This window comes from Piliocolobus tephrosceles, chromosome 13, assembly GCF_002776525.5.
Source record: "Piliocolobus tephrosceles isolate RC106 chromosome 13, ASM277652v3, whole genome shotgun sequence".
NCBI classification, from domain to species: domain Eukaryota; kingdom Metazoa; phylum Chordata; class Mammalia; order Primates; family Cercopithecidae; genus Piliocolobus; species Piliocolobus tephrosceles.
The window spans coordinates 111,250,121-111,272,438 of record NC_045446.1 but is presented as its reverse complement, the minus strand read 5'-3'; the positions used below and the strand labels follow the sequence as shown (position 1 = coordinate 111,272,438).

Below are 22,318 nucleotides of genomic sequence, written 5' to 3'. Positions count from 1 at the left end.
GTGAGGGTGGAAAAATTTTATACAGAGTGATCCAGAATATTCAGAGGCGCCAGCATCTGAAATAAGAGGACAAGATACCCAAGGGAAGGAGCTTGGGTAAAGGGCATTATGACAGCCCTAAGATCAGGAAATGTCTATTGATCGACAAATATCAAGGTTCTTCTAAAGGGCAGGTGTATCGGGGGGTGTTCATAAATAGACACATATATAAAAAGGGTGCTGACAAAATGATCAGTGTGAGAGTCACGAATGTGTACACTTAATGGTCTTAGCAAACATGTTTTACACAAAATCTCTTTCTGCTAAAAATACTAAAAATATATTTCATAAGAACCTCACAAAATCAGTGTCGAAAGACTACTTATCATAGCTCTGCATCATCCTGCAGCTAAAGATAAGCAGAGAAGAGCTGAGTGCAAAAGTACAGGAGCTGGAAAGCTAGCAGAATTTCGGAGTTAAAAGCAGGGGAAGCTGCATTCCCATAAACGCCCCGTTATCGACAGAAATTCTGACGTCAAGCTCTCTGTGGCGTCCATTTAAGAGACTGAAAGAAACTCTGAGCTCCCCCGTCCCAGGACAAGAAGTTGGGTATTTTGCAGATGACTAATACGCATCTCATAAAGGTGAGTAGAGAGTTCTCACAAAACAGCAGCAATTTCGCTCAGTTCTAAGACTGCGTGGATGGCTGGAATGGATGGCGACACTCACTCTGACGGTGTATAGAGTGTTGACCAGTAAGTTCTCGATTGCTGTAAAGTTACTAGCAGCCCTCTGGGAGGCCCACATCTTGGAACCACTCCTGCTGTACTCTACCTAAAGTGAGAAGAAAAAAAAAAAAGTGAGGAAAGGGAACCAACGGTCCAGGGCATCCTAATACCTTGCAAGGAGGTGGGAGGAGAGAAAAGAAGGTGAGGAGCAGAATGTTCTCACAGATGGGTCATCACCTACAAAGCTATACCAAATCAACCCCTACTCATACAGAACATCCGGAAATCTCCTAGCCCCCCCCCCAACGCACATACAGCCAACTCCTGGAAGATACTTACAATGTACTCACGGATGAGGCCATGGGTGTGGATGGGAGGAGCCCAGTGGCCTACAATCACACCTTCTGCTTCCCTGGGGAGTGACAGCTGGAGATTTCGAGGGGCATCTGGCACTAGAAAAAGAGTCAACTCAAGGTTAAAACTCATCTGCCTAGTGGCCAACTAGAGGAATTTTCCTGGGCTTAGAACAAGGACAAGAAAGACTCCACAGCCGGCACTGAGACTATCCACTAGAAAGGCCGCTAGCTTGGTCTTCACACTGACAAGACACTTTTCCTCTTCTTCCAAACAGCAAGGTGTGCCGTCCACACATCACATCATGGCTTAGTTGAGTGTGTGCTAAATTTGTGGCTCATAAGGCCTGAAGGATAGAATCACTTGGGCAGGCTGAGTCACCACTGACCCTATGAATTCAATGCTCAGATCTTAATTGTCAATGACAGCACCTGCTGCCTCTGCTTCTTGTACAACAAAAACAGAGTACTGTGGGCATGACTACCAAAAAATAAGACTAATTTTGTAACATCACAGAATTTCTATATCCAAATGAATGTGATCATCTTCAAAGCAGGCTCCTTAATGAGTTTAGTGCTAGCATATTCGAGATACTTTAGGCAATGGAAAAAGATGACATTCAAGCAGACAGTTGCTCATGTCAACTACTTTGAAGTAGGGAGGAGGTGAGGAACTCTCTTAGACACATAAATTTGGTAAATTTCTTAAAAACTTAGCCACAAAGCCAGGCGCAGTGGCTAACATCTGTAATCCCAACATTTTGGGAGGCTGAAGCAGGTGGATTGCTTGAGCTCAGTAGTTCAAGACCAGGCTGGGTAACATGGCAAAACCCCATCTCTACAAAAATATAAAAAGTTAGCTGAGCATGGTGGCACACACCTATAGTGCGAGAGGCTGAGGCGGGAGAAGCACCTGTGCCTGGGGAGACTGAGGTAGTGAGCAGTGATTGTGCCTCCACCGCACTCCAGTCTGGGTGCCAGAGTGAGACCTTGTCTCCAAAAAGGAAAAAAAAAAAGCCACAAATTTGCTGATATGCCTCCTATTTTAATGACGATGACCTCCCAAGTACCAAGTACTAGGAAATATCTAGAGAAGGAAGGTAGAGGTAGAAACTAGACAAAAAATGCAAGAGGACAATGGTGGAGAGAATCTTAAATTAACTTAAGGTACAAGAACAGTCTCTGACGCAGTAAGGAGAAGAGATGTTCGACAGCTCTCGCGAGACTATAAAGCTTAGCCACAATACTTCTGTACATGTGAGGCACACGTGTGTTCCCACATTCCGGAGAATACTCGGAAAGACGCTCACAAAACCCCACCTGAGGTCTTACACATGCCATAAAAATGAACTGAAACACTTACATCCCTCCGGGGTCCTCAGGGTCACAAAGTCATTGGTGTTGTGTGCCTTGCTGAGACACTGAACTTGTACTTTAACCTGATACGTGGTATCTGGTTTCAAGACTTTTAATACAGTGTTTGTCTTATTGCTGTGGGTCTCCAGAGTCTTCCATATGCTCTCTCCAACCACCCTGGCCCAAAAAAATAAAGACACTGTCACACTGGAGCAGCATGGGGGGCTGAGATGTCTGACTCAGTTAAGAACATGGTGCACGCCACTAGAGAGCGTTCAGAGCATCCTGGGACAATGAAGACACCATTTTCATCTCCCGTGGCAAAGACGGGACCCACCTGTAGTAGACATTATATACACAAGAAGCAGAGGGCATTTTTTTGGGCCGCATCCAGGTCAAAGTCACATCCCCAGAGAAGTCAGCTGTCCACTGAAGATTCTGTACTTTGTACACAGTCAACTCATCTAGAGAGATAAAGGAGAAAAAGTCAAAAAAAGTTACATCTCGGCCGGGCGTGGTGGCTCACACCTGTAATCCTAGCACTTTGGGAGGCTGAGGTGGGCAGATTGCCTGAGCTCAGGAGTTCAAGACCAGCCTGGGCAACACAGCTAAACCCCATCTCTACTAAAAATACAACAACAACAACAACAAAATGTTACATCTTACAAATCCTTAGATTTCAGAGGACTCCTGCTTTTAAACAGAACTACCACGATCTAGATTATCAGAAGGTCATAATCATTATCTGAAAAGAAATCTCAGAAAATGTAGTTGAAACCTCCCTATACAATCCCTCCTAGGGTCTCTTGAGATAAGAACAGAGTTAATTCCACCAGCAGATTGAGACTGTGAGAGTCATGATGTATGGGCACGAGGTGGGGAGTCCATAAAAAAAAAAAATCCAAGACCAGCATTTCACTAACAGGGAGGAGACAGCTGCACGTTACATCAGACTCTGGCCAAGGCTCACCTCACTTGGGGCTCCAAAACTAGGCACAAATCTGTTTCATCCTCAGATTGAGGAACAGTTCAAAAAGGTCCTAGCTCGAGATCTACATGGGAGGGGCCCTGGGGTAAGCGAGCCTCCCAGCCCAGCCCAGCCCAGCCCACGGGCCGGCACTCACCACTGCAAGCCTTCTCGTCGCTCTCGTCTGAGCAGTCCAGGAAGCCGTCGCAACGCTCCGAGAGCACAATGCAAGCCTCCCCATCCTCGCACTGGAACTCCCTGCTCATGCAAGTCAAGGTGCTGTGTGTGGCTGAAACACAGACAGGCTTCTTAAACCCACGGGGAGGGGCCGTATGGTACTAAAGGCTGGGCCCAGGTTTATTCGGGTTTAGGAAAAGTACTACTAGGTTTCTGCTTCAAAATACTGCTTCGTTCTGGAATGACCAGTGGTGGAATCTATACCGGCACTAAGGTGCCATCTCATCTAACATTAACAATTGGAATCTGCATTCAGGAAGAGGGAGCCCTTTGGAGTCAAACAAACTAGAGTTTAAACCCTAGATCTGCGTGAGTTTGAGCAAACCACTTAACATCACCCAAGTTCAGTTCCCCTATAAAAAATGGAAGTAACAATTCCATCGCTGTCGTGTCTACAAGGATCTAATGGGATCACACACCTGGAATAGTGCCTGGCTCCTGGCCAGCATCAACAAACTGCAGCTATTACTCTACAGTACTATTATTCTGCTACTATTATTAGTTTGCAATCTAGAAAGAGGAGCTGATTTCTGGTTTGAGTAATAGAAATAATAATGAGATGAATCTCAACAATATTAAGAGGCATGCATAATTTATGTAGTATTTTAAGTTGTTTGGCTTTTCAAAGTACTTTCACGGAAAATGAAACAATGCAAATTATGAGCATTGGTAAGTTAAGGGTTACTCAATTGTATGGCTAGGCTATTGACCAAACTGTGATGTGCTCTCCAGTTCTGAAAGTAGATTTAAACTGCATGGGCGGCTCTAAAAAGAAAGCAATTACCATAAAATTGCAAATCCTCCTGAAAAGAGAAAAGGTGAGAACGGCTATAGACAGCAAATCTGCTATGCAGGCTGCGTACCTGGGTGGTACAAATCTGCTATGTACCTGGGTGAGCCCAGGAGCAGTAATTTGAGGCCTTCCTTATACAGATTCACACTTGCCTGCCCAGTCCTGGACAAGAAAGGGCTACATTAGAAATCCAATGCCACCAGTGATGAGGGTCTAAAATCAATCTTGCTCCTCCAAGTCAAACAGGTCTACATCCTAATCCCTGGAACCTGTAATATGTTACCTTATGTAACAAAGCAACTTTGCAGGTGTGATTAGATTAAGGACCCGGAAGTAGGAGAGTTCAGCCTGGATTATCCAGGTAGGCTCTGTCTAACGACCTGGGTCCTTAAAAGCAGAGACCCTTTTCTAGTTGTGGTGAGAGAAAGAGAGAAAACAGAAGAAAGGTGAGAGACATGCAACATCACTGGCTTTGTAAATGGGGAAATTACAACAGACAAAAGGAGGCCGAATATGAGTGGCTCCATTCTGCTCCCCGCACCCTGCCCCCTGCCCGTGGTGACATCTTGTAGGTTAACGGCCTCTGCTTATCTCGGCACGGCAGGTAGACCAAGCTAACTATGGAAGGAATTTTGTTTATAGTTTAATTTTAAAGCAACGATGATAACAGTCCCTTCTTGAAACTAACCCCTGAGGAAATAAGGAGTGTGTTCACACAAGTAACAAGGTTATGTTAAAGGTGATATGAGCATTGTGACCTGAGCAAGGAAGCTTCATCCGCCCCACCTCAGACCCAGGCCTGTGGCCATGGGTCACCTCTTGACCTCGACCCCCTCCTTCTTCCCCTTTCTGCTAACATAAACAACCACACTTTGAGATGTAGGTAGAGAAACTGGATAGTGTTCCCATGAGAGCAACAAGGATGCTCAAGAGGAATGGATAAAGGATCCAGGGACATTTTCCAAGAGATGAAAAGATACAAGGATGGGGGAGGTGGTGAGAAGATGTGCAGACCACTCTAACAAGTGTTCTCCGCTGATGAGTTTTCATGAGAAAGAAGAATTAATTAAGACTTTGCACGAGTCTCCAGGATGGAGGTACAGACTTCAGTTCACTACTTATTAAAAACCAATTCTGATACAGAAATTGTCAACAGGAGAAGGGAACTATCAAAACCACTTACAAGGCTTTTCACAAACTATAATTCCCCAATCTCCAGCAAGATCACTGCATTTCAGAATTCTATTATATACTGAGATGTAATTGGTTTGCCTTGGTGGGGGGAAGCTCGTAACAAATAAACGTGTATTCAAGAATTAAAGAAAGGTTTGAGAACCACTACTGTAATAGTCTCAGAAGCCCAAGATGGAATTCATCCATCCAGTGAACATTCACGGAGGTCCTACCATGACTCAGGCACCGCTCCAGATGTTAAGAGTATGCGGATATGTGGAACAGATGAAGGACCTGCCCTCATGGAGTTTACCTTCTATTGAGAGAGACTGCAAACAAGTAAATTAATCTGATCAGGTTATGCCATTTTTTATAGGATTGCCAGGGAGAGACTCTGTTCAGAGGGGATTATTTTGAAAAATACCAAAACCCTCATCACAGAAGTATTCCACTAGGTAACAATGTGATAAAATACAATCAAACAACAGCTAAGCAGTAGAGCTGAGGACGTTGGAGGTTTCTTTATAAAGTGTGTCTCAAAATTTTAAGAGCAAAAAAGCATGGGCTTTAGACTCTGGAAATAAGCTGGTAGTGTGCGCCTGTAATCCCAGCTACTTGGGGAGGCTGGATCGCTTGAGTCCAGGAGTCTGAGACCAGCCTGGGAACATAACCAGACCCTGTCTCTTAAAAAAATAAAATAAATAAATAAATATATATATAATCTGGGAATAAGGTTGTCATTGATCTCTGAAAATTCTTAAACTGATAATGAAACAGATGATTAATAGGCACTTAGAACAGAACTTAGTGGCCTTCAGGGCACAGCTTCTCTAAAAAGAATCACACCACACTCATCTCATTTCATTTTTAGATAAGGTTATCAAATTATTGTTGGAAAAAAACTGTGGATAGAACACATCTTGATTTTAAGACCCTTAACTAGGCAACATCCCCGTGAATGAGCCAGATTGGAAACCGGCTGAAAACACGGATTTCAAGAATGCCAATTAATGAATTAGTATCACCCAGGAGGGAGGTCCCATTTCTTTTCTCTTTCTTAATTATCTCCAACATTCATCTTATTATGTGGTTGCTTATTCGGCTCAGACGTTCCCACTGTTATTTTGGTGAGTGTGGGGCCAACCTGTCCCCATTGGTTTAACACTCTAGGAGTCCCCTTTGTTCATTCTTTTAATGTAAGGGTAGAATTGTACACTAATCCCTATTCAGTTCATCTGTGTTGGTTTTGGTGTATTCTTCCCTGATGAGAACTTTCAACACGGCTTTCAACCTAAATAAATAACCCAGTCTGGTACTGGCTAGGTGATGCTCTTGGAACCTTAATTCTCCTATCTCAACAAAGGAGATAATACCAAAATCACAGTTATTTTGAGAATTAAGTGGAATGAATACATGATTTGCCTGAGAATAATGAATAGCACATTAAAACCCACCACCAACGTTTAGCTTCCCTTTGTAAATCCTGAGTGTTTTGCCAGAAAATAAGCTATCTGGGCAACTTTGTATTATTTGCAAGTATGACAGGCATTGCCTTCCAAGTTTTCATCTGGTCATTAAAGAGGATAGGACCACTTTAGAAAGCATCAGAAAATATTACCACAGCGAATAGAGCAAAGCAGAAGCAGCCTGAAAAAGACCACTTATGATAAAGCAAAGCAAAAAACAAAACAGCCAAAATGCAAGAAAGCAAACAGGTATAACAACGAAAGAAGTATATAAGGCGATAGAATGAGAAACAAGAATCTTTTAAGGCTTATCAAAGGCTGCCGCATCCTGCTAAACACAGAACTTAAAAAAAAAAAAAAAGTACACAGCAGGAAAATTAATTATATTGAAGACAAACTCTATCAGTGAATCCAAACACTTAATTGTGTGAACTTGCATTAACTTTGAAAGCAAATAACAAAGCTCAACCTTATAATTGATAGACATGACAAAGAAATGAGAAAGAGATGTAATATGGATATGTTAACCAAGGAGATTAAAATATCCCTCACCATCTGAATTTATTTGGTTTATTTTTTAATTTATGTGACAGAGTTTCACTCTTGTTGCCCAGGCTGGAGTGCAGTGGCCGGATCTCAGCTCACTGCAACTTCCGCCTCCTGGGTTTAAGCAATTCTCCTACCTCAGCCTCCCAAATAGCTAGGATTACAGGCATGTGCCGCCACGCCCAGCCAATTTTGCATTTTTAGTAGAGATGCGGTTTCTCCATATTGGTCAGGCTGGTCTCAAACTCCCGACCTCAGGTGATCCACCTGCCTCGGCCTCCCAAAGTGCTGGGATTCCAGGCGTGAGCTACTGCGCCTGGTCTATTTGGTTTATTTTTATAGATTTATGTATTTACGTCTATGGATTTATATGCAAGTATCAAGAGATATCAAATTATCTTAATCTTTTTGGTTCTTGGGTTCCAGATAACAAGGGGCATGTTCTGGACAGAGAGAAATCCATCCCCAAAATGGATCTGAAACTGCTCAATTCCTGAGTTCCAATAGGAATAGTTTAGTAATGAAAGATTCCTTATGATTTTCCTAAACTAAAATAAACAAATAAATAAATAAATGAAACAAAAAGATCCATCCCCAAAATGGATCTGAAACTACTCAATTCCTGAGTTCCAACAGGAATAGTTTAGTAATGAAAGATTCCTTACGATTTTCCTAAACTAAAATAAATAAATAAACGAAACAAAAAGAAATCATCCTACCTTAGAAATTGAAGAATTAGAAAGACTCAAAGGCTGTTTCTTGAAAAAAAGAACTCTAGGTAGCAACTTATCCAATTCCTTGACTTTTAGTCAAAGAAAAGACCCTTCAGGCAGCTGAAACAAAAGCAAAAGTGACATTCCCGGAGATGAAAGGATGCAGGACCGACAGGGGTCCCGGGACCCCTGCCGAAAAACCAAGTGTTAGGAGAAAAACCTATGCATGGTGGAAATAAATTAGTTTCATATTTCAAGTTAAGGACTTGGCCAAGATGATTTTTTCTCTCAACTCAGAGCACATCAAGGCCTAGAATGAAATTCGTCTCCAAAAGTCCATCACTGTAGAGATCGTCATAAGGAACAACAAACGTGTGAAAATTGGCAAAGGCTCATTCCAACTGGCAAGTGAAGGACACGTGCACGGACAATTAATGCAGTAAAATGAAAAGGAAGACAACAATGGCCCAGTTTCTGACCTTCCCTTTTCACTTTCTACCAGGATGACTTGCACTACCTCAGATGCTAATGTCAATCAACGAACCCACCATTGTGCCTAGCCCCACCCAGGGAAAGCTGTGACTCCTCATCCTCAGCATCCCCCGCATAGCTGCTGGCATCAGCTTTCACTGTCATCCTGGGGGAAACCCTCATTCTTCCTTTTTCCTAATCACCACAGCCAAAAAAAACCTCACTGGATGCTGTTAATACTGCCTCCAATATACTAAGAGGTCACTCTCCCTTTTTCACCTTTACAGTCCCATCAAATTAGCCTCCTAATGGGCACCCGGCTTCCAATCTCACCTCAGCCTTCTTCTAACCCCTTCCCCACGTGATGAAGTCCAAGTGATCTAAGATATAAAAACCCCATCTCTGAAATCTTCAATGGCTCCCTAGGACCAGCAAAATAAATTCCAAGCACAGGGGTCGCCCTATCCACCTCAGGCCGACCTCTCTGCACTCACCTTTGTCCCACTCACAACCACTCTACAGGTCTGTTCCCTATGCCTCTGAGTCTTGAAATATACATGCTGTCCCCTGTGTCTAGGATGCCCATCATCTGCCGCCTTGTCCCACCGTGGTCCAGGCACCATCAATAGGGCTGCCTCTCCTGGCCTGTCCCCACCTCTCCAGGAAGCTGGCCCACCTGCAAACTATGCCAGTTCCTTGGATCACTTCTGCTACTGCCTACACCACACTGTAGGATAGCTGCTGACTTGATGACCCTCCCACTAGAATCTGTATTGCCAGTCACCAGGCATGGTGGCTTAGGCCTGTAATCCCAGCACTTTGGCAGGCCAAGGTGGATAGATCACTTGAGGTCAGGAGTTCAAGACCAGCCTGGCCAACACGGCAAAGCGCTGTCTGTACTGAAAATACAAAAAGTAGCCAGGCGTGGTGGTGTATGCCTGTAATCCCAGCTACTCGGGAGGCTGAGGCAAGAGAATCACTTCAGCTCGAGAGGCGGAAGCTGCAGTGAGCTGAGATCTCAGGCTTGGGTTCCCGAGCATTTCCTCCACCATTGCTCTTGATTCAGTGGTCTGAGGTGAGATCATCAAATTCACATTTCTTATAAGCACTTCCACATGATCCTGCTAAGTCCCATAAACTTTGTAAATACTGAATCAGAGGAATTGAGAGATGACTAACCTCCACCTCAGGTTCTATTCCATTTCTAAATGGTAAGATTCGGTAGGGTTCCAAGTGAGGCTTAGTTTTTCATTGGTTGAGGAAGTCATTATTTTAAGATTAAAAAAAAAAATGGGACCAGAACAGGGAGGGATCAAAGTGGAGGAACTGAGACATTCGCTGCTTAGGGTTAGGGTTTGGCGGCAGGGAGGCTCGAGTGAGAGGAGCTTCCTCTCCATTCACCAGGGCAGGAATCAGGCAAGCATGGACGAAGCCCTATCCTGGCAAGGAAGGGAGTGTGACTGGCTAGGACATCTGCTGTCTGCAGCCAGCAGGAGACTGGATGGAGGGGAGGCCCGCAAAGCAGGGATCCCTGAGCCAGAGCAGCACCCAACCATCAGGGAGGCAGGCTGGTGAGAGGCTGCATAAGCACCGTTCCAGCCATGCCCTCCCTAGTCCACTACAGTAGGACAGACCAGCCAGCGGTGGCATTAGCGTGTGGCCAGGGACTGAAAAGCGCTGACTGGTCACATGAGGATAACGCTTGCAGAAGCCAGTGTCTCCCTCCATCACTCACTCCAAAGATCCTCCCTGGGTACATCAGAGGACCGAACACCAGGACCCACTGTGTTTGAAAACTACCAACTCCAAACCTGTAGAGAATGCATGCGTCACTTCACACTGGGTTCAGATGGCCTTGCGATTACTCCCCATGTGGCTCAGCACACTATCTCACCAACCATAACTACCCTAAAGGCCAAGAATGAATTTTCTTAATGGGGTGCTAGAGGCAAACCCTCTAACAACACGGCCTCTATGCCCAGTAAGGGCTCACTAAACACTTTCAGAAGAATGAATGCACATACAGAAGAGTTCTGGCTTTCCCCACGGGTGTTTTTAAAGAGTTAAATATGCTTATGAAACCTATCTAAAATACTTATTTTAGTCATTCAGAAAGTATTTTTATTGGACATGCTCCTGGTATTTAAAACGCAGTCAACTTATTAAAAAGAAAGTGACTAACGCAACGGAATGGGTGCACGTGGCAAAGCTCTTGTGGAGAATGCAGTAAGAGCATGGTTACGCAAAAGTACACAGACTCACACACAGGCGTGTGCTGATCCAGAAATGAAGCAGAAGCACCGGAACTGCACTGTCTGCAGAAATGTGCCCAGGGGGCGAAGAGCTTTTGACTACTCACGGCAATTGGCCTCATCCCGGCCATCCTGGCAATCTCGGTGGCCGTCACAGCGCTTCCAGTTGGGAATACACTTCTTTGGTTGGTGGCATTCGAATTCAAATCGGTCACATCGCCCAAGTTGGGTGGGAGTGGAGGCAGCAGTGACATTTGCTAAAATAAAAGATTTTTAAAGTTCACTTTTTAGTATTGAGGGAGTTGGCCAATAACAGCAACCAATCAATATGCTAGGAGATTACGGTGCTTTAGAAATTACAGTGGGAACCTGAAGACAAATGCAAGTTCCAGATAGAGAGCTCAGTAGATACAGACATCTAATGTTGCTTCCTCACAGGATCCCACTAAAGCCACTGCCAAGAGATTGTTTTCAAAGACCTAAATCCATGAGGACATGGATAACGAGATTTGGGAGCTGGAAAGAAGACAGACAGCGGTATGTGACTAAAGAGGCCAGCGAAGGCTGCATCCTACCCTAAGCCGTCACAGGAGAAAGCTCAGAACCGATCAGATCAACAACACACAGTCCTCCAAAAGCTCAGAAACTGGTATCTCCTAACCAGAAGTGCAGAAGGAGTTAAAATAAGGGAACTGACTGAACGATGTTTAAGATGCAGCTACATTTCCTATATCCCCTCCTATCAGTCCCACCAGACAACTGATCCACATGTCACCCCAGTAGAAGAATGGAGGGTTGTTGTTTGGAGTGGGTAAAAACAGAGAGTTGTTTAGATAGGCGTAGTTGAGAGCAAGTATATCCTACTGATAAAAGGGGGATTAAACCTACATATGGGAGCCCCAGTCCTCTTCTCCGAGGATCCTAGCAGTAGATACTTATTGTCCAGGCAGGAGATCTAATAATCTTCTCTGGGGAAAATGACCAGCTTCAGAGACTAACCCTGAAGTAACCGAGATTCAGAGTTCCCCCATGGCTCCCAGCCACGAACCTCGAAGTTGACAAGCCCACCCATGTGCTCAGAATTACTTAGCAGTGCTTTAGTCCCCAGCCTTAAACACAAGCGGAGCAGCAACCAAGGACTATCTGAGAAAAAGCTTTGGGAAAGGGAAAGGCAGAAAGCCAAACAGAGCCCCCAACCCCTAAAAAGGCCATTTGGAGGAAATACAGGCTTTGCAAGAAGAAAACTTCAGAAACAAATATCCTTAATATGTTCAGAAAGAAAGAATGTATATTTATCCATGAAAAAAAAATAACAGGAAACCATAAAAAGGGACAGTAGTAAAAATGGAAAAGCTCTCAAAGTTAAAACCATGATAACAAAAATGAAAAACTCAGCAAAAAGTTGAAATATAAAGTTGAGTAAATCTAGCAAGCTGGGGGTGGGGGGGGAAGGGAATGTTAAAAAATATAAGAGATTTCTAAAAAATAAGGAAGAAGACCAGATCAGGAGACAACATACGAAAGACAAGAGTTCCAGGAAATAAGAGAAAACAGAGAGGGAAATATCATTAATAAAAATTTCAAGAAAAATTCCTTGAACTAAAATATATAAACTTCCATAATCAAAAAAGCGTGCAAGTGTCCACTACGCTGGATGGAAAGGGTCTCACAGCAAAGCACATCACTGTGAAATTTTAAAACACTGGTGCCAAAGGAAAGATTCTATAAGCTTCTAGAGGATTAAAAACAGGTCACGTACAAAAAAAAAAAATCAGAATCAAAATGGCTTTTGGATTTCCCAAAAGCTGCTTGAAGGCAATAGAACAAAACCTTCCAAATTCTGAAGGAAAATTACTTACAATCTAGCATGCCAAACCCAGCCCAACTATCAATTAAGTCTGAAGACAGAATTAAAACACTTTAAGACAAGCAAGACCTCACACAGGCCTCCCACATGCTTTTTCTCAGGCATTTTCCAGAAAATGTGCTCTGCCGAAACATGGGATTAAACTAAAAAGAGAAAAACTGGGACACAGAAAACAGGAGTTCCAACAGGAGATGGAGGTAAAAGCGAATACTGAGGATGATGATAGTGCAACGTCCTAGAAGGCGGTTGTGCCCCAGGTATACAGGGCAACTAGTACAAACCAGAGCAGCAAAATTCAAGAGACAAACACCTGAGAGCTGTTATCACAGTGTCCTTGGCCACTGCATCATCATATTCACCTGACAAGGCTACTGAAGGATGCACTCCACCCAAACAAGGGAGTCAACTAAGAAAAAGCAAAACACAAGATCCGGGAAACAAGGAATCTAAACTGGGAGAAAGGCAAAGAGAATTCCAAGGAGGCCACGGAAATTCCAGCATAACATGCACACAGGAGGACTAGAGAACAACTGTCCAGAAAGGAGAATCCAAGTTGTTAGAAGGAATATCTCCAAGAGAAAAGCTGAACCTGATACATCCCTGGACGTGTTGACCTGTGGAAAGTTATCCTGAGTGGTGACTGAAAGGCAGAAAGCATTGGCAAATGGTACAAAACAACCTAAGCAAACAAAAGAAAAAAGCAATTATTAACTTTAGGATATTGTGCCTATTCTGTAGTTTTAATTGAATTTTCAAAAGGGCTTTCCCTAAATCCCAGAACCACTCTGCAGAAACACAAGGTACATGGAGACAGGTGATAAAAAATAAAAAGGGGGAGAAAGTCAGGCCAAGGCAAATCATGTCACTTATTCCTGGACAATAAGGGAGACACCAGAAGGCTTCAATACTGGGGAGGACATGATCGTTCATCAGTATGGGCCTTATCAGAAGAAAAACTGAAAGGGGGAGAAATATGAGGCTGATAAACCAGTTAGGAGAGTTCTACACTAAACAAAGAAGATTCAAGAGCTACAGACAACAACGAGTTTAAATTTATCCCAGCACTGCACACAAAAAAGAAAGTACAAAAGCTGAACAGGATATATAAACAGAGATCTGCTCAATGGATTAGTCAGAATTTGCTAGAGTCTATTAATGTACTGGTCAAAGTTTTAATAAGAAAAGACAACTTGGAGAGGATAATCAAGTTATTCAATAAATACGTAGGCCTGGAGGGGAAAGGACGGACACAAAGTTTTGTTTCGTTTTTTACAATTCATTTTAATTTGAGAAGCATTTAGGGGATACTGACTATTTGCCAATTATTGTAGGAGACACAGAGCAGGATTCAAAGTAGTAGATGGCATGATCCCCAAACAGGAAATCCACGCAATGGCTATGGAAGCAAAGATCAACACACATGAAATAATTAGGAAGCAATATAGAGCAGATCCTAGTTAAGAATCAAAAGGTCAATGGGTAAGTTTAATGAGACTGGAAAAGAGATGGAAATCAGTTAAAGGAATCAGTGAAAGCTCCACAGAGGTGGAACTTGAAAGGAGAATAATGCCCTATTTGTTCAAAGCAGAAATCCCAAACTTTAGTGAACCTAAGAATCATATGGGGATCTCCTGGACTCCACCCAAAAATTCTCATTCTACGTTTTTTCTAAACACCCCAGGTGATTCCATTAGGGTGGTCTTTGCACCATATTTTGAGAAGTTCTGATGATATTAACACATCAAGGTCTCTTTTGCTATAAAATCCATGCCTCTGTTTGCACTGACGGATGGTGGGTTTCAGTGATAACGAAAGTAGGAAGACGAGGTTGAGGGTACAGGGGTTCCTGCTGAGGGCAAAACCTTGCTGCAGGTGCACAGGCAGGAAAGAAGCAAGTCTGTCTGGAGAAGGTGAGGAACCTAGCTTGGCTGAGGTAAGGGATCCAGGGAGGCAAGGAGGAGTCAGCTCACAGAGGACCTGGAAAATAGAAATTGTCAAAAATTGAGCTTCTAGACAGGAGAACAAGAGGAAACTCAATATGGCAAAAAGACCACCCTAGTAAAACCATCATTTTCAGAATGTTTTATTAAAAAAACATAGAATCAGAATTTCTGGTTGGAACCCAGGAGATCCCTATATGATTCAGCTTCACTAAAGTTTGGGGGTTTGATGTTTTTAAACAAGGAAGCAATGGAATGAACATGGTCACAGAAGAAAGGAAACGATCATGCAAAGCATGCAAAAAATTATTTGTTCTCCTATTATAACTGAGTTTGAAGTAGACTCCTGTTTAGGAAAGAAGACAGGATCCTTACCTCTGTTCTGCCTGCAGTTAAGAGCACGCACGAGAAGGGGTTTCAAGGTCTACCCCCGCCTCCAACAACATAGTGACTACAGACCTTCAGCTGCCTCTTTGAGTTTAGCCACTAGATGGCAGTGCTTACCCTTCTTTCAGTTGGACAGGCCAGCCAACTAGCAAGTGGAATTGGGCTCTCTCCCCTGAGAGTTTATAACACACACACACACACACACACACACACACACACACACAAAGTGTCGCATTAATTCCAATTTGTACTTTCCCACTAAGAAGGCAACAAAGGTGGCACAACCACAGCCTGGGTGGAAATCAGGGTCGCTGGCCTCTTGCAGGAAGGTCAGAGGCCAGTTATAGAGGATGAGATGCTCCCATTCCAATTTCCTATGCGTCTGTGATCCAGGGAGAAATGCTAGAAATCAGCCTTCCCTGGAGGTGCACCATTAGTGACAGGCAACGTGGCCACACGGGCGGAGTCCCAGACAGCAGGGCATGAGGCCCGGTTGGGTTGTGCCCAGAGCACATCCCCAGAAGGTCCTTTCCACAACAGCAGGTACCACAGGAGAGGACCTGGGCCAGAACTCACCAAGCGAGGGGCAGGCTTCCTCATCTGAGCCATCTGCACAATCTCGGTACCCGTCGCACACCCAGGTGTCCATCACGCAGGTCCCACTGCTGCAGCGGTAGTAATTGGGCAGACACGTGGAGGGCCCAGGAGTCGAGAAGGGAAGAATATGTGAATCTGAGAAAAACACCAAGCAAGGAAACCCAGAACATTAGAAGCAGCTTGATCTTAGACCAAATATGTCCCAAAGCTAGTGCGGATGTCCCAGTTTTGGCTGTACCTGCTGAGGGAGGCCAGTGCCAGGCACAGCTCTGAGCAGTGGCTAATCTAGAAATCATGTATAACAGGTTGTCAGAAAAGGCAATATTCTTTTCCCTTTTGGGGAGTAGATTTCCCTTACTTACTATATTTGATTTGGGCTAATATTCAGATAAGTTTGCTTTCGCAGGGGCTGGTGGAAGAAACAGGTGGCTGAGGCGGCACAGGGTGGCTAAGAGAATTCCTACTGAGGTGAAGCATTGTTTTCTAGTTAATTCAACCTCAACTACCCCATGACCTGGTTCAGAGACAAGAATGCCAGAAAGGAAAGGGGCAAGTCTGCATTCCACATGAGTGCTCCTCAAATGCATGGTGGAGCACACAGGACCTGGGGGCTTATTAGCATATGCAGATTCTGACTGTAGGTCTGGGGTGAGGTCAGAGATTCTGCATTGCTAACAAGTTCCAAGGAGATGCAGATGCTACTGGTTGCAAACCACACTGTGAGTAGGAAGGCTCTAGACTTCTCACTCTGCCCTGAAAATATAGAATAAACAGCCTGAAAATAGGAGACACCAACCACACTTATTTCAAAATGAGAAAGAGGAACAGAAAAAATTTGAGTCACTATTCCCACAAAAATATGCCCCCCAAAACACGGAATAAGCCAGGCACATCCTGCATAGCTGGTGAACTATTCCGGTGTGCCTTGGTTATGGGGCTGACCCAGGACCCTGGGGCCTCTTACCTCCACAATCCTTCTCATCAGTCCAGTCCCCACAGTCGTTCTCCCTGTCGCATTTCCATCTGTTGGGGATGCAGTGGCCATTCTCACACCGAAACTGGAAGTAGCGGGAGCAGTTTGGGGCTTCTGTGGGGTTTTCTGCGGAGATCAACCACGTCATCAGTCGCTTCCCCGCACCAGTGTGAACAGGGGGCTCCAACTCGATGCATCCTCCTCCAGACCCAAGTTCCTGGGCAACCCGCACTTCCCACCCATAGAGAGATAAGGCAGCTTCATGGATCCAGTGGGCAACAAAAAATACACCTACGACCTAAACAAAACCCCATCTTCCCAGCCCCTAACCCATGTTCCTCTGATCTACACTATGATATCCTGAGAATCATCACCTGAATTTTAATTCTGACATTTTACTAAAGGAATAAAACAACTATGGATGGTAAGCCAATGGTGACAATAACTGTTACACAGTGACCTGTCACTTTTAGGGGGAGATCACTCCATAATATTTACCATCATTCCTTACCTACCATCTTCCTTATACATAATGTGGTCTTCCCAACTGCAGAAAGGAAAGGAGATCAAATAAACTTCTCCCTAGCACCTGCGGGGTGCCAGCTGCCCACTTTAAGACTCAACACCTCGTGTGAGGATTCAGGAACTGGCAGCAACTGCTGCTGAGTTAGGGGAAGGTCAAGTCTGCAGTGGGGGCGTCGGTGAGTGTCCCTGTAACTGCAGGCATCACTGTAACTAGAGGATTAGGATGCGAGGAGGCAGATCTGACATCTTACCGCAGTTGGCTTCATCAGAATAATCGCCGCAATCATCCATCCCGTCGCATTTCCAAATCAAACTGATGCACACTCCATTCTGACACTGGAAACCGAACTCATCACAAACCTTGTGGAACTCAGGATCTTGGGCTACAGAGGAAACAAACATCCATGAAGTCCAGGAACTTCCAGGCTGAGGGGTCGAAGCAGCCGTGCTGCTCAGAAGCAAGGGGGAACAGCAGTGAGTCCTGGCAAGGGACTGTCTGGCTAAAACATACCTTGAAAGCAAAAGCCAAACCTAATCTAAACAGAGCACACTCTGTTAATTAATCCATTCCACGAATCTTCACCGAATCGTGTTATGAGCTGAGTTTATCCCCCCAAAAATCATGTGTTTAAGTTCCAACCTCCAGTCTCTCAGAAACAGGACTGTATTTAGAGATAAGGGCTTGAAAGAGGAAAAGTTAGAATGAGGTGATCTGGGTGGCCCTAATCTAATAGGCCTGGTGTCCTTACAGAAGAGGAAATGTAGACACAGATGTGTACAGAGGAAAGACCGCGTGAAGAGCCAGGGAGAAGGCAGCCGTCTACGAGGCCAGGGAGAGAGGACTCGGAGGAACCCAACCCTGCCGACACCTTGAGCTTGGTCTGCTAGCTTCCAGGCTTGTGAGAAATAAACTTCTGTTGTTTGAGCCACCTGGTCTGTGGTACTTTGCTACAGCAGTCGCAGCAAACAAATACAAGAGCTACTCCAAGGAGGGCACTGTTTTAAGATAGGGCCATAGCAATGCATGAAACAAGCCCCTGCTCCTGTGAAGCTCAAGCAGCAAAATGAACAGACAGGTCCAAAGTGGGGCGAGTTGTGGGAGGACCATCGAAGCAGGGTAACGGGCTGCGGCAGGCTGGGGGTGCCATCTGATACAGCACTGGCAAGGAAGGCCTCTCACTCTCAGCGACCCTTGTCACTCACCATCCTGCCCTTTATACATACACCCACGACTGAAAAGCAGGATTCCTTAAGCAACAAAGGAAAGTCTTTCTCAGAAAAGGCAAGCTTGGACGCTCAACCTGGACGTGTAAGCTACATAGAGGTGCAACTCCAGGGTGGCCAAACCCCTCAACACTCATCCAAGACCTGTAAGTTATTAAATAGAGACACAACCCCAGGGTGGCCAAACTCCCGTGCAAGTTCTTTAGTGACCGTGAGTCACCTCCCCCGCCTGCCCCAACTCACAGCATCCCGCAAACGCCGCATCCTCGTCGGACCCATCGCGGCACTGGATGATTCCGTCACAGACCATGGAGTGGAACAGGCACTGCTGGCGGTTCTTACACACGAAGTCCATGAAGTGTGTACAGAGGGGCTCTGTAAGGGATCCAGAGTGGGGAAGAGGTCATGAGCACTGTGGCTGGCTGGGCCCTCTAGCCCTGGGCAAGTGCATACGGGTACAGATGTGGCTTCAGGAAGCAACAGTAAAAACCACCATTTATTGAGCACTTGTTTTCTGCCAAGCCTAGAGCTGAAGCACTTGACATAAAGTGCATCATTAAACCCTCAAGACAACATTAGGAGAGATTTTATTGTTGCTAATTCAAAATGAGAAAACAAGGGCAGTAGCGTTAAGTGTGTTGCCAAGAGTACACAGCTGATGAAGATGAAGCCAAAAGTGAAATCCAGAGCTGTCTGGCACCAAACCCCCTGATCTCAAGCATGATTAATATGATACTGACTCTCTAATATGGGGGTAGGCAAATTTTTCTGTAAGGAACTAGTCTAACGGAATGTACTGTGTCCCCCCAAAATTTGTATGTTGGAGCTCTGATCCCCCATTTGACTGTATTTGGAGATAGGACCTTTAAAAAGTAATTAAGGTTAAATGAAAACATAAGAATAGGTCCCCAACTCAATAGAATTAATGTCCTTTGAGAAGAGGGAGACACCAGGAATGCCCACACAGAGAAAGGACCATGTGAGGACACAGCAAGGAGACCTTCATACTTGAACTGTAACTGGCTCTCTACAAGGTTTGCAGCATGACGGCCTTTGGACTTGAACTGTAGCCTTAGAGTGTCCCTGGGTCTCCAGCCTGCTGGCTCACCCAGCAAATTTGGGACTTGCCAGCCTCCAAAATTGCATGAACCAATTCCTTAAAATAAATCTATATATATACATATGCATATCCTATTGGTCCTATTCTTCTGGAGAACCCCAACTAACCCCAACTAACACAACTAGGAAGCAACTATTTCAGGGTTTTCAAGTCATACAGCCTCTGTCACAACTGCTCGAGTCCACTGCTACAGCATGACAGCAGCCATATACAATATGTATGTCAATCAAACTTCATTTAATAGAGCAGGTTAGGGACTGGATTTTGCCCACAGGCTAGTTGGCCACTCCCTGCACTGATACATTAGCTCTCAATCCGGACTGCACAGAAGAATCACCAGGAGCACCATAAATGTCCCGACACCCCAGTCACACCTACGCTAATTACATCAGAATCTCTGGGGGTAAGGTCCAGGCACCAGAAGGTTTTAAAGCTCCCCAGGTGATTCCCATATGTAATCAAGGATAAGCACCAGTGACCCAAGGCAATCTTTCTGGGTCTAAAGAAAACTGAAGATAAAAAGGGTCACCTGGCCTAAAAATGCCTACCCACCCCCCAACTCCACCCCCAGTGATACTCAGCAACACTAATAAAACCTATCAAATAGAAATAAGTGGCTGATTCAAAACAACCCGTCAATTAATAGAACATATTTCAACTAAACACTACGAACTAATTCACTGAAGTACGAACTAATCCCACCATCGCCCCCAACCCTGCTTCCTTTCTTCCTGCTGTCCTTTAACCAAACCATGTCCCTCTGCCACGATCAGCCTCCAGGAGTCCTAGCCAAGTACTCGGGGATCAACTCAGTGAAAAGCTAACCACAAGCAGGTACTGAGGAAATGAAAGGATTTAGTCCAATATACGCTCTTCACACACAATCACCAGGCCTGAGTGCGTCCTGGGGGCAAGGAATGAACTCACCGCAGTGCTGTTCATCGGAGCCATCAGAGCAGTCATGCAGACCATCGCAATGTTTGCTGGATGGGATGCAAGTGCCATTTGGGCAGCGGAATCCATTGCACTTCTTCTCTGAAAGAGAATTCAACAATACAGAAGAATGATGAGGAGGAAACAAGCAGGCACTCACACACAGCGCTGGCCAGAGTACACATTGGCACCACCACTGGGGAGGGCAAATTTGGCTGTAACTAGCAAAATGATAAATGTATATACACTTTGATCCAGTAATTCTACTTTTATAGAAATGCATTCTACTTCACAACTGAAAAAAATGGTGTAAATAAAAGTTTACGACCTTGTACTTAATGTAAGTACAAGGGTTGCATTACAACACCGTTTGTAATAGATTGAAAACTACCCACAAGTGTTGCATTGCAAAACTGTGTAATAGATTGGAAACAGTCCATCAACAAGAGACTGTTTAATAAATTACTGTATACTGGAACACAGACAGCTATAAAGAGATGCAAGAAGTGCTCTATCAAAATTATGCCTTAAACAGTTCTGTGAAAAAAACAAGGTGCAAAGTTAAACATGATGGGTATGAAATAGGACAATAATACAGAGTACACTTACATTTGTTTATATATGCACAAAAATATTTTGAAAAAATACACACCTTGGTTTCCTATTAGGAAAAAGTGGGAACTGGGCAGGTGAGGAGATCAACTTTTAACTCTATACCTTTTTGTATCTTTTCCATTTTGATAAGTGTGTGTGTGTGTGTGTGTGTGTGTGTGTGTATATTTTTAAGGCAGAGTCTTGTTCTGTCACCCAACTTGGAGTTCAGTGGCGTGATCACAGTTCACTGCAGCCTCCACCTCCCATGCTCAAGCAATCATGCCACCTCAGCCTCCTGAGTAGCTGGGACCACAGGTGTGCGCCACTACGCCTGACTAATTTTTGTACTTTTTGTAGAGATGGGGCCTTGCCATGTTGCCCAGGCTGATCTCAAATTCCTGGGCTCAAGCCATCCTCCCACCTCAGCCTCCTAAAGTGCTGGGATTACAGGCATGAGGCACCATACCTGACCTAAGTATATTTTTTAGAAGAAAAAGAAAAGCTTCAATGAATAGGAAAAGGACAATATGAATCCTGACTATGAAATCCTAGTTTTATAAAGCTCTTTAATCACCACCTTAATTCTGGAGGAATTCTGAAGCAAAGCTGTTTTGGAGAAAGTTTGCCTAGAAATGCTAAGAGCCTGAGGTTTCACAACAGTTCCAGGGGAAATTAAACTAGAACTAAGGTATCTTGATCAGAATCTTTAGTACTAGGTCATCCTTTCTCCTGTGCAAAAAGTTACTGCCAGGCATTGGACTTGAAAATCAGTTCTGGCCAGGCGCAGTGGCTCACGCCTATAAATCCCAGCACTTTGGGAGGCCGAGGTGGGCAGATCACTTGAACCCAGGAGTTTGAGACCAGCCTGGGTCATATGGCAAAAACCTCATCTTTACAAAAAAATACAAAAATTAGCTGGGCGTGGTGGTCCACCCCTGTGGTCCCAGCTACTTAGAAGGCTGAAGTAGGAAGATGGTTTGCACCCAGGAGGTCAAAGCTGCAGTGAGCCATGATCACACTACTATACTCCAGCCTGGGTGACAGAGTGAGACAGGACAGGACAGGACAGGACAGGACAGGAAAGGAAAGGAAAGGAAAGGAAAGGAAAGGAAAGGAAAGGAAAG

The 22,318-nt window shown here is 44.5% G+C and overlaps 1 protein-coding gene across 2 annotated transcripts in view; it reads right to left on the bottom strand.

The window, feature by feature from the left end:
• SORL1 (sortilin related receptor 1) overlaps nucleotides 1-22,318 on the bottom strand; it is a 180,451-nt gene that overhangs the window by 25,879 nt on the left and 132,254 nt on the right. For both annotated transcript variants that reach the window (XM_023208488.3, XM_023208489.3), the window contains 11 exons: nucleotides 20,595-20,702; nucleotides 18,791-18,922; nucleotides 17,575-17,706; nucleotides 16,790-16,924; nucleotides 15,805-15,960; nucleotides 11,142-11,291; nucleotides 3,541-3,672; nucleotides 2,754-2,880; nucleotides 2,424-2,593; nucleotides 1,047-1,159; nucleotides 709-813 (listed from right to left, as the gene is read on the bottom strand). In XM_023208488.3, coding sequence (XP_023064256.2) covers nucleotides 709-813; nucleotides 1,047-1,159; nucleotides 2,424-2,593; nucleotides 2,754-2,880; nucleotides 3,541-3,672; nucleotides 11,142-11,291; nucleotides 15,805-15,960; nucleotides 16,790-16,924; nucleotides 17,575-17,706; nucleotides 18,791-18,922; nucleotides 20,595-20,702 — 1,460 coding nt within the window. The remainder of the gene's footprint in view (nucleotides 1-708; nucleotides 814-1,046; nucleotides 1,160-2,423; nucleotides 2,594-2,753; nucleotides 2,881-3,540; nucleotides 3,673-11,141; nucleotides 11,292-15,804; nucleotides 15,961-16,789; nucleotides 16,925-17,574; nucleotides 17,707-18,790; nucleotides 18,923-20,594; nucleotides 20,703-22,318) is intronic.